This window comes from Bison bison, unplaced genomic scaffold (assembly GCF_000754665.1).
Source record: "Bison bison bison isolate TAMUID 2011002044 unplaced genomic scaffold, Bison_UMD1.0 scf7180017864317, whole genome shotgun sequence".
NCBI classification, from domain to species: Eukaryota; Metazoa; Chordata; class Mammalia; order Artiodactyla; family Bovidae; genus Bison; species Bison bison.
The window spans coordinates 6,601,463-6,616,429 of record NW_011494889.1 but is presented as its reverse complement, the minus strand read 5'-3'; the positions used below and the strand labels follow the sequence as shown (position 1 = coordinate 6,616,429).

Here is a 14,967-nt window from a genome sequence, read left to right as displayed (position 1 = left end):
GCCCCTGCTCTGTCTCTTTCAGTGGATAACCAGCCTCCTGTTTAAGGAGAACAAATCAGTCTGGCTATGGCCTCAGCTTCTCTCCTCTTAGCATCCAAACCTCCTTGTCCGTGTACCTCGCTTTCCCCCACTCCTTTCCCATAGACCTGCTCCCTCCCATCTCTTTGTTCTTCATCCTGTCCCCTTCTGCCTCTTCTGGGACCTCACCAACTGGGACCCCCATCAATCATCTTTTTGTGCTTTTATTTTCAATCTCTTCTACCACTAGAGTCAGGGCTGCCTCCTCTTGGAAGGAAAAGAAGGGAAGGAACAGTAACATTGATTTAAAAAAAAAAAAAAACTTGTCTGGGGACTTCCCTCGTGATCCAGTGGCAATCTGCCTTGTAATTCAGGGAACTCGGGTTCAAACTCTGGTTGGGGAACTAAGATTCCAGGGTTAAGAAAGCAGCAACTAAGCCCATGAGCCTCAACTGCTGAGTCCGTGTGTCACACCTAAGACAAAAGATCTCGTGTGATCCAGTGAAGATCCATGTGCCTCACCTAAGACCCAGTGTAGCCAAATAAATAAATAAGTATTTTTTAAAAGCCTTGTCTGAACCCCACTTCTCCCTTGAGCTGCCTCTCCATAAGCCTTTCAGATTCTCCCCTCTGGAATATCTTTCTCCTTTAAGTCCCATAGCATTTCGGGGGATGTTAAGCCACTGCCTTATATCTCAGTCATTCTGGGCTTGTCTCAGCCCCCTCAGACAGACTACAAGCTCCCTGAGGACAGAGTCTCCTATCACCTGGCACATTGTCCTCTGCAGCCCAGGAAGGTGCCTGGACATCAGTTCTTACGTGTCCTGCCAGATGGCATGTGTGCTGTATATTAAACAGTGAGTGAATTTCTTCCTTACCTCATTTAGCTGATTCATAGAGAGGTGATGGTAGTGGTGGTTTAGTTGTTGAGTTGTGTATGACTGTGATCCCTTGGACTGCAGCCCGCCAGACTCCTCTATCCATGGGATTCTCCAGGCAAGAATATTGGATCGGGTTGCCATGCCCTCCTTCAGGGAATCTTCCCAACCCAGGGATTGAATTCGGGTCTCCTGCATTGCAGGCAGTCTCCTGCATTGCAGACAGATTCTTTACCCACTGAGCCACCAGGGAAATTTTCAGAAAGACCATCCTCTTACCCTTTGTAGAAGCAGGTGATGTGAGTCCAGAGAAGCCGTTTCATGCAACACAGTCAGACAGAACTGATCAGTTAACTGAGAAAGTTAAGTTAAAAAGGAAAATCATATTAAAGGATACATTCATGTCATAAACATTTTCAACTTAAAACATACAATTATGTGTTTATTCTTTGTCTTCTGATACAGGGCCATGGTTTTCTCTTTGAGATGAGTTTTCAACTTTAGATTCTGACTTTTATAAACCACACTCAATATTAATAATAGTCTGGCTTTTGCTTTCAATTTCTTCTGAATGATTCAAGGACTTAAGAGACACTTGTGCAGCTAACTGGGTATAGACTTTTTCTAGATTCTTGAAATTTTTTCCACACTGTAATTTCTCATTCACACCAAAGTCAGTATCTTTTTTCTAAAGCTAACTCATTTTAATCACACCTTTCCTAAGCATTGATTTCAGTGTTTTAGAAACATTAACTCTTTACATAAACATATTTTATTGATTTACATAATATTTTATTATTTTTATTTAAAATATTAAGTACAAGTGGCATAGTTAGGTTTAGGAGGAAACCCAGCTGACCTGTTGATAAGTGTACAGTTCATGTTTTTGGAGCAGAAGTGCAAAGACGAGCTAAGGAACAGTCACCACACATCACAAGCCTGCAGTGTGCTGTGGGCATCAGACATTGTGCCTGACACAGCTGATGGAGGGCCTGGGTTCACCTGGTCAGGTGGCAAGGCCGTTGTTCCAAAAGTGTGCACAAGAGATTCACCTGTGTAGCCTTCCAGTGAATCCCGATGCCCATGCCATACTCCAGACTGGTTAAATTAGAAAGCCTGGGAGTAGGAGCCAGGTGTCCATATTTTGTAAATACCCCAGGGTGATTCTGATGTGCAGCCAAGTTTGGGAACCACTAAGTTATGGGAAAGTGAGTTAAAAGAGTATAACTGTAAAAGTTAGCTCTGGATTTTCATCTTAGATTGAGTTTTAATTTTATATGAGACCTTGAGTGATTTGTTTAACATCTGTGAACCTCAGTTTCCCAATTCTTGCCCTACAGGATTATTGTAGGAATTAAATGTTTTGGGGAGAATTTAGCGTATCCTGGCTCCATGAACATGAGTTGGAAGAATCACTCGGGAGTGGGGTTAATTAGTATATTGCTTCCTGTGGGAGAATAAGGCACATGGGTAATTTCAATTGGTCAAAGTCTAGACTTGAAATATACGTATTCAAATATAAACAGTCTCAAAGCAGACTGGGTTATGTTCCTAAACCTTGCAGCTCAGACCTCAAAAATCTGAAAAGTCCACAAGGAACCTGCTTCTTACGTGCTATTAATTATCACCTATTGTTCATTGATTCTAGAACTACTTTCTCTCCAACCATGGGAATTCTTGGTAATAGCCGATGGCCTGTGCTCACTCACAGTGTACCATTCCGGATTCAGTACTGTGTGTGAAGTTCAGAATTCTGTGACTACTGAAGCTCTGGTGGTTATAGAGCAAAGTTGATTTTACATTGTTTAAAATATGACTCTCATTTTGAGTCATGCAGGTATAATTACAGGTATTTTATAATATTATTCTTTAGCACAGTCTAAACTATGCTTTTGTTCTCTGTGTTCTATTTTACTACATGTACATTACGAATTTTATTCCATTACATCAAATGGACTATTAGAGTCTGAAAGTCCAAATTGGTCCCTGTCTTTGCCCTTTAATCTGCAGAGCGCATGAAATATCTGAGCTTCTTCTGTCTATATAATTAGATTGCAAAACAGATGATATTTTGCTTCAAAAATAACTGTTTCCCTTGCACGCTGCCAGTGGCTTGATCCTGCATAATACAAAATAGGATTAAAGAAAAGTAATGTATTATATCTGTCCTATTAAGGATTTTTACTGGAGATAGTTGGAGATAAACAAAATATAACATCCTTAACGTGGAAAGCTTTTTGCCACTGGAGAACCTGAATTGAAATTTTATGTTTTCTATAAACCTTCATCACCTTTTTTGTTAGTGCTAGATGTAAAGTTGAGATGGGATGAGCAGAGACAAGGCTTGGGTCAGGACAGTGGTTCCTGGATGTTTTCCTTGCTCTCCTGCATCACACTTCTCTCATTTTTTCAAGTCTTTATTAATTTTTCTCAGGTATGTTTTGTAATTTTCAGTGCATGTATCTTTTGTCAGATTTATCTGTATTTAATATTTTTGAAGTTCCTGTAAAAGTTATTTTTAAATTTCAATTTCCAGTTGTTTGGCACTACAGTTTAAAAATACAATTATCTCGATCCATGAACCTAGTATTCCATAACTTACTAAACTCAATTATTAGTTCTAGTTGCTTTTTTTGTGGCATCTGTTAGATTTTCTACATAATCATGTAATCTGTCAAGAAAGACAGTTTAATTTCTTTCTTTCCAATCTGGATACATTTTCTTTTTCTTGCCTGTTACTCTGGCTGCTGCTGCTGCTGCTAAGTCACTTCAGTCGTGTCTGACTCTGTGCGACCCCATAGATGGCAGCCCACCAGGCTCCTCCATCCCTGGGATTCTCCAGGCAAGAACACTGGAGTGGGTTGCCATTTCCTTCTCCAATGCATGAAAGTGAAAAGTGAAAGTGAAGTCTCTCAGTTGTGTCCAACTCTTAGCGACCCCATGGACTGCAGCCTACCAGGCTCCTCCATCCATGGGATTTTCCAGGCAAGAGTACTGGAGTGGGGTGCCACTGCCTTCTCCAGTTACTCTGGCTAGAACCTCCCATATAATGTTGAATAGAAAGAGTGAACATCCTTGTCTTGTTTTTTATCTTGGAAAGCTTTAGTCTTTTACTATTAAGAATACTATTATCTGCAGGTTTTTCCTAGACACTTTTTATCAAACTGAGATTATCACCTTTAATTTATATTTTGCCAGCCATTTTTATCAATAATGGATTTTGGAGTTTGTTAAATGCTTTGTCTGCATCTACTGAGACTCTTTTAGTCTGCTAATATGGTGAATTATAATGATAGATGAATTTTTTGTTAACCAACCCTGCATTCCTTGGATTGATTCATTTATTAAGTCATTAATTAATTTATTCATGGTATAAAAATCCTTTTAATATGTTCCTAGCTATAATTTTCTAGTATGACTAACTAGTATTTTGTTTAGAACTTTTGCCTATTTGTTCATGAGGGATAATTGGTCTTCAACTTTTTCCTTGGAATATCTTTGTTTTTGTTATCAGGGTAATCCTGGTCTCAAAGAATTAATTGGGATGTAGTCTCTCCTATCTGGGGCTTCCCAGGTGGCACTAGTGGTAAAGAACGCTCCTGCCAATGCAGGAGATGTAAGAGACATGGGTTCGATCCCTGGGTCAGGAAGATCCCCTGGAGGAGGAAATGATAACCTACTCCAGTATCCTTGCCTGGAGAAAACCAAGGACAGAGGATCTTGGCGGGCTACAATCCATGAGATCGCACAGTATTGGACACAACTGAAGTGATTTAGCATGCACGCACTCTATTTAATTTTCAGGAAGAATTTGTGAAAACTGATATTATTTCTTCCTTTATAGTTTGGTAGAATTCACCAGTGTGGTTAAGTACACTGCTTTCTCTGTAGAAAGGTTGTTAACTACAGATTCTATTTCTTTAATGGATGTAGGGTTAGTCACATTATCCATTACTTCTTGAGGGAGCTCTGGTACTTTGTATCTATCGAGAAATGTGTTCATTCTTCCAAGTTGTGCTAACTTACCAGCATCATGTTTCTTTATTATCCTTTTTTTATTTGTAGAAACTGTAGTGAGGCTGCTACCTCTTTTGTTCCTGACATGGGAAATTTGTGTCTTCGCCCTTTGCTAATCAGTCATGCTAGAGAAATATGAATTTTATTGATCTTAAATAATCCACTTTAGACGGTATTGATTTTTCTCTATTGTTCTTTAAATTTTATATTTCCTTGATTTCTGATTTTGTGTTAATTATTTCCTTTCTGCGAGTTAATCTTTAATTTGCTCATCTTTTTCTAGTTTATTAAAGTGGAAGCTGAAGTAACTGACTGGAGACCTCTGTTGTTTTCTGATATAGGCATTTAATGGGGTGTCTTACTAATTTGGATATGTTGTTTTTCATTTTCATTCACTTAAAAACACTTTCTAATTTCCATTTTGGTTTCTTCTTTGACCCTAAGTTATTTGGAGCTGTGTTGTTGAGCTTCAAAATATTTAGGGATTTTCCAGGTGTCTTTCTGGATTGACTTCGAATTTATCTCTAATGTGGCAGAGTGTAGTTGGAATGATGTGAAGCCTTTAAAATTTACTTAGACTTGTTTCATGTACCAGAATATGGTCTATCTTGATAAATATTTTGTGTGCAATTCAAAAGAAAGTGTATTCTGCTGATGTTGGCTTGAATGTTCTATAAATGTCAGGTAGAATGAATTGATAGTTGTGCAAATCTTCTATATCCTTACTGGTTTTCTGTCTACTTTTCTGTTATATCAGTTATTGAGAAAGGGGTATTTGAAATCTCCAACTGTAAGTCTGGAGTTTTCTATTCATTATTGCAGTTCTAACAGATTTTACCTCATATGTTTCAACTTCCATTATTAAAGCATAAACATTTTTGATTGTTCGGACCTCCTGATGAATTTTATCCTTTATCATTATAAAATGTCTCTCTTTCCCTCTAGTAATATTTTTGTCTTAAGTCTCTCTTGTTTGATACTGTTGTAACTACCTCAGCTTTCTTATGGCAACTATTTGTATGGTATATCCTTTTCCATACTTAAATTTGCAACCTATTGTTTCTTTATATTTGAAGTGCACTGCCCGTAAGCAGCATGTAGAAGAGTCTTGCTTTTTATCAAATCCAACAATATCGAGTTTTAATAAGGATATTCAGACTGCTTCATTTAATGGGATAATTCATATGGTGTGGCCCAAAGTATTATTTTTCTGTATGGTTTCTATTCAAGCCATGTGTTCTTTGTTCTCCTTTTTTTTTTTTTTTAAGGGCCCGAGCCCGGTGCTCCTCCGGACTGAGGAGGGCCGGGAGAAGTAAGGGCAGTCACCCGGTCGGGCGCCTTCTGTCACGGAGATGAGTGCAGAGAGGCCGCGGAAGAAGAGCTACGTCCGCCGGCGAAACCTGTTCTCCTTTTTATTTTATTTGCTTTCTTTTGAACTTACTGAGCATTTTATATGACTCCACTTAATATTCTTTGCTGGCTTTTTAGCTCTAAATCTCTGTTATGTAGTTGATTGCTATAGGGTTTATTGTATACATCTTTAAGTTATCACAGTCTACTTTTAAGTGATATTATACCACTTCATGTCTAGAATAAGAACCTTACAGTAGAGTATTTTCATTTCTCCACTCCTAAACTTTGTGCTATTATTGTCAAACATTTTAATTTTGTGTGTGTTATACCCACATATTACATTGTTGTTATTTTTGCTTTAGCAGTCAATTAACTTTTAAGGAGGTTTAAATAAGAGAAAAACATAAATTTATTCACATGGTTGTCGTTTCCAAAACTCTTCATTCTTTTCTGTATATCCTTTGTGATGCATTCTTAAAGCTTTTTTAAGTCTGAAAAAGTCTTTATTTTCCTTTTATCTGAGAATGATACTCTGGTTGGGTGTATAACTGTAGGTTGGAAGTTTTCAGTACTTTAAGAATGTTGCTCCATTGTCTTCTCACCTGTATTATTTCTGAGAAACATCATTTTATCATTGTTCCTTTACTTGTAACATAATTTTCCCCTTCTGGCTATTTTCAAGATTTTTCTCATCATTACTGGTTTTAACCCATTTGATTATTATTTGAGTTATTAACCTGATTCCTGGCTGAGCTTTAGGTCACTGGTCTCTATAACACTCAACCAAAGCAGATAATCGCTTATGGGCTATTCATGTTTTAATATGATCAATTTCAGAATTCTGTTACACAAAGGCAGAAATTTCTGTAGGCACAAATCTTTTTCTATTTTAATAGAAATTTGCCTTCTCTGTTAAATCTCATCTAATTCAACCAGAAGGAATTATTCCCTTATTTATAGTAGGAATGTCCATAGCTTTCAGAAGGCCAGTGGTGTGTGATGGACGGAATCTAAGAGGACTGTGCTATTTGTTACCGCTGTATGATTTGGTTGGGCTCTTGTGCTAGATCATGAGCTTCAACCTTTTACTTCCTCTTTCTCCCCCTCAGATTTCCCACAGAGCCACATGAAGGACAGATGAGGGTTTGCCAGACTTAACCAGTCCTTTCTTCTCTTGTCTTCTCTCCTGTGGCAGTGTCTGGAGGCCGCAGCCGCCTGCACCTCATCGATCTTGGCAGCTGTGTAAAAGCTCTTAGCAAGAATCGGGAAGGAGGCTCAGGGCTGTGCCTCTCACTGTCTGCCCTGGGCAATGTCATCCTGGCTCTCGTCAATGGCAGCAAGCACATCCCATACAAGTAAGTGACTCTTCTACTTAAAGCATGGGATGCAGTAAACATGGTGCCAGGGCTAGGTGAGGGTTTCTCAGTCTAGTGACATCTGGGGAGAGTCGTACTGCAGAGGTACAGACCACACTGTCCGTTCAGTGCCGGAAACTGGCCTTCGCTGGCAATTATGTAATGCATGATCTGCCAAATTCAAAAGCTGTGGAAATACATAAATTGGCCCCAATCCTAACATTAGGCTGCTCAAGTCAGAAATAATAGGAAGCTACCTCAGTTGAGGGCTTTAATAACAATTGCCATTGGTAGATTATAGCTGAGGCTTCCCTAGTGGCACTAGTGATAAAGAATTTGCCCGCCATGCAGGGGCTGCAGGAGATGTGGGTTCGATCCCTGGGTCAGGAAGATCCACTGGAGGAGGGCATGGCAACCCACTCCAGTATTCTTGCCTGGAGAATCCCATAGACAGAGGAGCCTGGGGCTAAGGTCCATAGGATCACAGAGTTGGACACAGCTTAAATGACTTAGCGTGCATGCACTCACATTTTAATGACTTAGCGTGCATGCACTCACATTTATAGAGATAAGAGCAAGGGTCCTAAGATTGAATTATCATTCCCTTAGGAGTAGAGCTGCCATATCTAACCAATAAAAATATGGGATGCCCAGTTAAATTTTAATTTCAGATAAAAACCAAATATTTTCAGTGTAAGTATATCCCCAGTATTGCATAAGCTATAGGGGCACCCTGTATTTTATGTGGCAATCCTATTTAGGAGAACTGAAAAGCTTGGGGAATTACCACCCACTATCCCATGCAAATGTTTGTTTCACTTCCAAGATCCTTTTCCTCTTTTCAGTTATGCTCCAGAAAGATGAAATTAGAACTGCTCCTATGTCTGGAATAGCCAAAAACTTGCCATATCATCTTTGGCCATGAATGACCCAGCCCTGGAGCCACCCCTCACCACCATCGCTCCAGTTCAGCTTTTCCAATGGACAATGTGGTGATGGGATGAGGGGAACTCTCTCATTTTTCAGGCTCTGCCAAGGTCCAGCTGCACTTTTCACTAGCTATCTGAACATTCACATCTCATGAACTGAGGGCTATAGCTGTATATCTTATTTACACAACCATGATAAAAGGCTCAAAATGATATGTGTGTGACAGTTTTTTGTAAAGTGTGTAACACTGTATTCAATAACCAATAATGATAATGTGGTTGAGCCTATACCCACCTATTGAAATGGAAATAACACGTACCTTACAGAGTTGCCATGAGGATTACGCAAATATACGGTATATGGAATCATTTTTTAATCTGTAGGACTTGACAAAATAAAAGTTTCTGTTGTGTAGGTAAGTCAGGCAGTTTTTTCTACAAAAACTGAGATTCAGTACGAGATCTGGAGTTGTGCTTTGCCTCTACCGTAAGTTGATGCCAACACTGTGTTTTGTTCTCCGCCAGGAAGCCCGTTACTAGCCTACTTTGGAGTTTAAATAGAGATTATAAGCCGGTCTGTCTCAGTTCTTGAAATTTGGAATTCTAGGGTACACCCAGAAGTGGCTTTTCCAGCCCTTGTGTGATTCTTTTCTATGAGGAAGAAAAAGTTCAATTTGAAGGTTTATGAAGTTTCATTCAGTATCATTTCTGCAGCTGAATAAAGTCAACTTGTGAATACAAGAAAGAGAGGAAGGAAGGGAGGGAGGGAGGAAGGAAAGAGAGAAGAGGAGGGACAAAAAGGTCTGGAGAGGTACTGTCAAGGTTGAAGATCTCAGAAAGAAAAGAGTTATCAGCCCTTGTTGGCTTCCCTGTCCATAAAAAGGGAAACGTGTATTAGTATGATAACTTGACAGATCATGATGTAGACAAAATTCAAAATACCACCTTATGAGGTCACTGATTATGTATTTTGCTTGTATATTTACATCTCATATATATATATATATATATATATCTCACATTGTTTCTGTGGGGCAACATGCTTTTATGGATTTCAATAAATATTTGTTGAATTGATGGTGGGGGGATGGATAAAAGTAAGCATATGAAATTACTTTTACTTTAGATAAAGTAACTTCCTTTTGGTTCAAGTTGGGTTTTACTATCAACATTAAAAATTGTTTTTGTTCATAGTTCAAGGTCTCTTGTTAAATTAAACCTACCATACACCAGTTAGCCACAACGACCAGCCACCCGCTCGCTTGCGAGGGCTGACAAAATGTGGAAACTCCACTCACCGTTCTCTTCAGACATCTGTCCGCTTCAGCTCCCTTCTTTCCCTTCTGGCTCTGAGGGAGTGATGATTAAAGACACTCCATGTCTGAAGTAGACTGTTGTTCAGTCGCTAAGTTGTGTCCGACTCTTTGCGACACCGTGGACTGCAGCACGCCAGTCTTCCCTGTGCTTCACCGTCGCCTGTAGTTTGCTCAAACTCATATCCACTGAGTCAGTGATGCCATCCAACCGTCTCACTCTCTGTTGAAGTAGGCTTATGCTGCTGCTGCTGCTGCTAAGTCGCTTCAGTCATGTCCGACTCTGTGCGACCCCATAGACGTCAGCCCACCAGGTTCCCACATCCCTGGGATTCTCCAGGCAAGAACACTGGAGTGGGTTGCCATTTCCTTCTCCAATGCATGAAAGTGAAAAGTGAAAGTGAAGCCGCTCAGTCGTGTCCGGCTCTTAGCAACCCCATGGACTGCAGCCCACCAGGCTCCTCCGCCCATGGGACCCTCCAGGCAAGAGTACTGGAGTGGGTTGCCATATAAATACGGTGTCGACATAAGACACAGGCATAGAGTTGTCCCCCACCATCAGGATCCTCCTGATGGGGATTTTGCAGAGCTGCCCACTGCTTGGTGTCAGAAAACATGGTGGCCTAACCACCCAGCCAGCTCTGTCCTCCCCAAACCTTCACTGGCAGTGCACTTGTATAGCCAGTTGTATCATCCCTCAGTCCTTAATGCCCATCGTAATGTGTAAGCTTTTGAAGATCGTTGCTATAATATTGTTTCAGATTCTCAGCCACAGCAGATAGTCAATATTTGGTTCTGAGAATGCATTTGCAAAGTGATTAATCAATGACAAACTACCCTCTTTCAAGGTGCAGGAAGATAAGGCCAAGATTTACTCAAATCACCCAGCCAGTTGGTGGCAGGATCAAACCGCATCACGTTTTACAGCCTCAGAGACCTTGGCAGTTCCTTACCGATCCACTCACCCAGCCTCATCAAGCTCTGTAATATATTAGCTGCCTTTGCTCTGCACAGCGTGAGGTCTTCAGCACAGCAGGGTGGCCCAGATTTCTTTTATCAATTCAGCACGTGCTCCAAACCCCCATCACACGGCATTTTGTTAGCATACTAAACACCTTTCCCATGTCAAACCTTGTCTCTGCAGTAAGTTCCTGAGATAGGTTTTGTACCCTTGCAGTTTTCCTCTTATTCTTGTTCACGTAAAGGAAAAAAAAAAGGAAAACCAGACTCCACTCTCATGACCCTCCCCCTACTCCCTCCAAAACACACAAAAAAACGCACTTCATTTGTCACCCTGGACACTTCTGTGCTTGGAACTCACATCGCTTGTGTTTGCTTCTGGGAAATTAACTGGAATGTGCACAGAAGGGATAAACCCTGTCCTCGTTTCTGTTCATCATCATGCCAGACAGACTCTCTGTCATGTGAGCAAGCCCGAAAGCAAGTTTGGATTCATTACCCATCCCAGGCGCTCCCATGGGCACCCTAGGTGTGCCCTGAATGGTTTTTGACTTTGCAAATGATATTGCCTTTATAAGTGATAAATGCAAGCACAGAATAGTTTCCCAGCCACAGCCGTGACATAGCTCAGGCTCGCTGGGCAATCCAAGTTCCATCAATCAATCCCAAGTGGTGACACCATTCAGAAAAGCACCTGGGGACAGGAAGGAGACCACCAAAGGCTCCAGCCCCCTTGTCAGACAGGCTACACAGAACTCCCTAAGTTTGGGGAACCTCTTGTCTCGGGGAAGCTGTCATAGTCCTAAGCTTTTTGACAGTGCATTTTGCCTGTTTCCTTCCATTGCTCAGCCATTTGCTGTTCCTCATCATAGCCTTTCCCTTGGATAGATGAGAAAAAATGTATGGTGGCATCAAAATGAATTCCCATGCCAGGAACCAGCATGGCAGGCACACATCACTAAACTGGTACCCAGAAGGGCCACCACAAGGATCTGTCAGTGTGTACTTGGCTTTGGCTAAAGTCCTGTTATGTCCCAGCTGATCTGTAGGACTAGTCTCTCCAAAGACTTGGAAATTCTAACCACCACCCAGTTCTCTCAAAATAGAATTTTTGGTACCTTCTAGATGAAGGGGAAGCATACCCTTCACACAGTGATGCTTAAAGCCTGAAACATTTTTACTTCATTTATAACTGTGACTCCATTTGGAGAAATAATGACTTCAATAGGTCAAATAATCTGTTTGATTATTTGCCAACAATATGCTGTCCTCTATTTCTAAACAGAGATGTTATAATGTCCCAGCTTCCACAGAACAAGAGGTCACGGAAAGTCATTCTGTGACCCTCTAGTGCTGTATCTGTCTGAGAGCCTCTTCCCAAGTCAACATGAAGCATGGTTCTGCATGAACAGCCCCATGATGGAACTGGTGCTCTGTGCTCTTCTTTTATGGGTTTGGTCTGTGGTTCAGACAAAGACCTAATCCTTGTGTGTGAGAATCCATCACAGACACTCTCTGGGGCTCAGGCATCTGACTCTCTGGTGCCCTTCTTCTCTCTGGGGACGAAAGGTGGAGCCCAAGGCCGTCTGCTGTCATGAGCTTCAGTGGCAAGCAAATACCGCTGCGGGCCACTTTGTGCGCATGCGTGCTGAGTCGCTTCAGGCACGTCCGACTCTGTGACTCCAAGGATTGTAGCCCATCAGGCTACTCTGTCCACGGAGATTCTCCAGGCAAGAATACTGGAGTGGGTTGTCAGGCCCTCCTCCAGGGGATCTTCCCGACCCAGGGACTGAACCTGCACCTCTTATGTCTCCTCATCGGCAGGCGGGTTCTTTACCACTAGCTCCATCTGGGAAGCCCCAGGGGCCACTTTAGACGAGATTATCCTACAGAAGTTAGGGATGCTCATCATCAGGGTCTGGATGATGTGAAAGAAAGGGAGTGTTTCTCCTCCTAAAGCCCTACAGAGGAGTCAGGAACCAAGGTCACATTCAAGAGAATGTGGAGAAATTGTGGAGAAATGACATTTTATAAATAAAGGCAACTTTTTCAAAATGTGAATACCTCATCCATGCTGGAACCCATAGGCAGGATCTCTGGGAGTACCCCAAGATTTCATCAGGCCTTCATAAGAGTCACATCTCTGAAGAAGGTGGACATTCCTTTGCCTTGTCTTGAGAAATAATTTTCTCCCAGTAGCCAGATAGATGTTGGATTTGTCTTTGCTTTCTCAGAACTGGAAATCCACACAGTGTCTGGGAAGCTAGAGAAAGGAGCTCATGACTGATCTGAGCCACAATACTCAGTTTCCCTGACTCACACAGGAGGTAAAAGATTTGTTCCTTGGGACCCAAATGCATATTATTGACAAAGGGAAATTAAATAGATATTTTCCAGGAAAAATGCAAAGGGATATTAATTCTCTAGATTTAGTTAAGATAGCATATAATGGAGAGAAACTCTGAGGAAGAATCTTTGTGTGCGTGTGGTATGAGACACACACATACGCAAATTTAGCAACCTTTAAATGTACGTTAATGCTGTATTATCTCTTCCTGATTTACAGAGAGAACATCAATTTAAAACTATTTTCACAAACGCCAGATACCAGTTTATAGCATTCCCTGTTTAGAAATAAAATAACCAAAGTCTCAGGTTGCCAAGCAACTGCAGCAATGATAATTCTTAGTGTTGCTGCTTCAGAATATCCAGTTTTATACATTTTAATGACTGTTAGGATGCAGAGAAAGTGAGTTCAGAAAATCAGTGGTACATGGATATTTTGTATGAAATTCTAGCATCTTACTTCCTTTCATTCTTCCTGCCTACCTCCGTTTGCTTCCCTGGCCAGTAGTATCTTCACATTTAATTTTGAAAATTCTCAGAGATCCGTATTATTTTCGTAAGAGTTGGGGCATCACCTACCAGTAAATGAATTCTACCAGGATTATCACAGAACCATACAGGTCACTCAGGGAGAAATGAAGCTGTCTGGGACTCAGTTGGGATCATAAGCCATGGGTTCAAACAGTGGTCTTTCTGTCACTGTCTAACACATAAACTATAAACACATAAAGCTATAGGGACTTCCCTATAGCTCAGATGGTAAAGAATCTGCCTGCGATGCAGGAGACCCGGGTTTGATCCCTGGGTCAGGAAGATCCTCCAGTATTCTTGCCTGGAGAATCCCCATGGACAGAGGAGCCTGGTGGGCTACATGGGGTCACAAAGCGTCAGACGCGACTGAGTGACTAACACACACACAGCACACAAACTCTGTGTCATCCTTTCTGTCCCAGGAGGACTGCTTTCTGTCCCCTCACAGAACCTCACTGAATTGGGAGCAGACTGTTAGGCCCCCAACTCAATCCTGATCCTTGGCAGCAAAGCCATAGTATATAGTTTTCTTGGTCCCTCTCAGATAATGAGCCTACGGTTTGAGGACTGAGCAGAAATCAGGAGGCTTCTTCATTTCTCTTTTGGTTTTTCAAGAGGTTCTCTTTGATGTTCAATTTCTGAGACTACTAATCAGACCCTTTTCTCTCTGTATTCCAAACCAGTTGGCGAATAGATGCAAGAGTATGATTAGGGGCTTCCCTGGTGGCTCAGTGGTAAAGAACTGACCTGCCAATGCAGCAGGCACGGGCTCGATCCCTAGTCCGGGAAGATCCCATATGCCTCAGGAGACTTAAGCCCACACACCACAACTATTGAGCCTGTGCTGTAGAGCCCGGAAGACACAAGTACTGAGCCCACACTCCCTAGAGCCTGTGCTTCAGAACAAGAGAAGCCACCACAGTGAGAAGCCTGCACGCTACAGCTAGAGAGTATCTCCCGCTAACCGAAACCAGAGAAAAGTCTTCACAGCAGCGAAGACCCAATGCAGTCAAAGATAAATAAATAAATAAAATTACGTAAAAAATCGTATGATTGGGAATTGAATTCTCCATCTGCTGAATCCTAGCAGAGTGGAAGGAAATCTCCTGTCGCTCCACAGACTTAGACCCCAGGACTCAGGAAGGGGCAGAAACGGGGTCAGCAGAGCAATCCCTTTCCCAGACAACCACATGGCTCAAGTGGAGGGATGTGTGACCTGCAGAGGGGCAGACAGACACACAGCATTGGGCTGCACGTGCCCATGGCC

General features: G+C 41.6%; 1 protein-coding gene across 1 annotated transcript in view; it reads left to right on the top strand.

Annotated features, from left to right (window-relative positions):
- The window catches only part of KIF26B (kinesin family member 26B), a 382,899-nt gene that overhangs the window by 300,454 nt on the left and 67,478 nt on the right, over positions 1-14,967 (top strand). Inside the window, exon 10 of the mRNA XM_010852942.1 lies at positions 7,462-7,621. Within this exon, the coding sequence (XP_010851244.1) occupies positions 7,462-7,621 (160 nt within the window). The remainder of the gene's footprint in view (positions 1-7,461; positions 7,622-14,967) is intronic.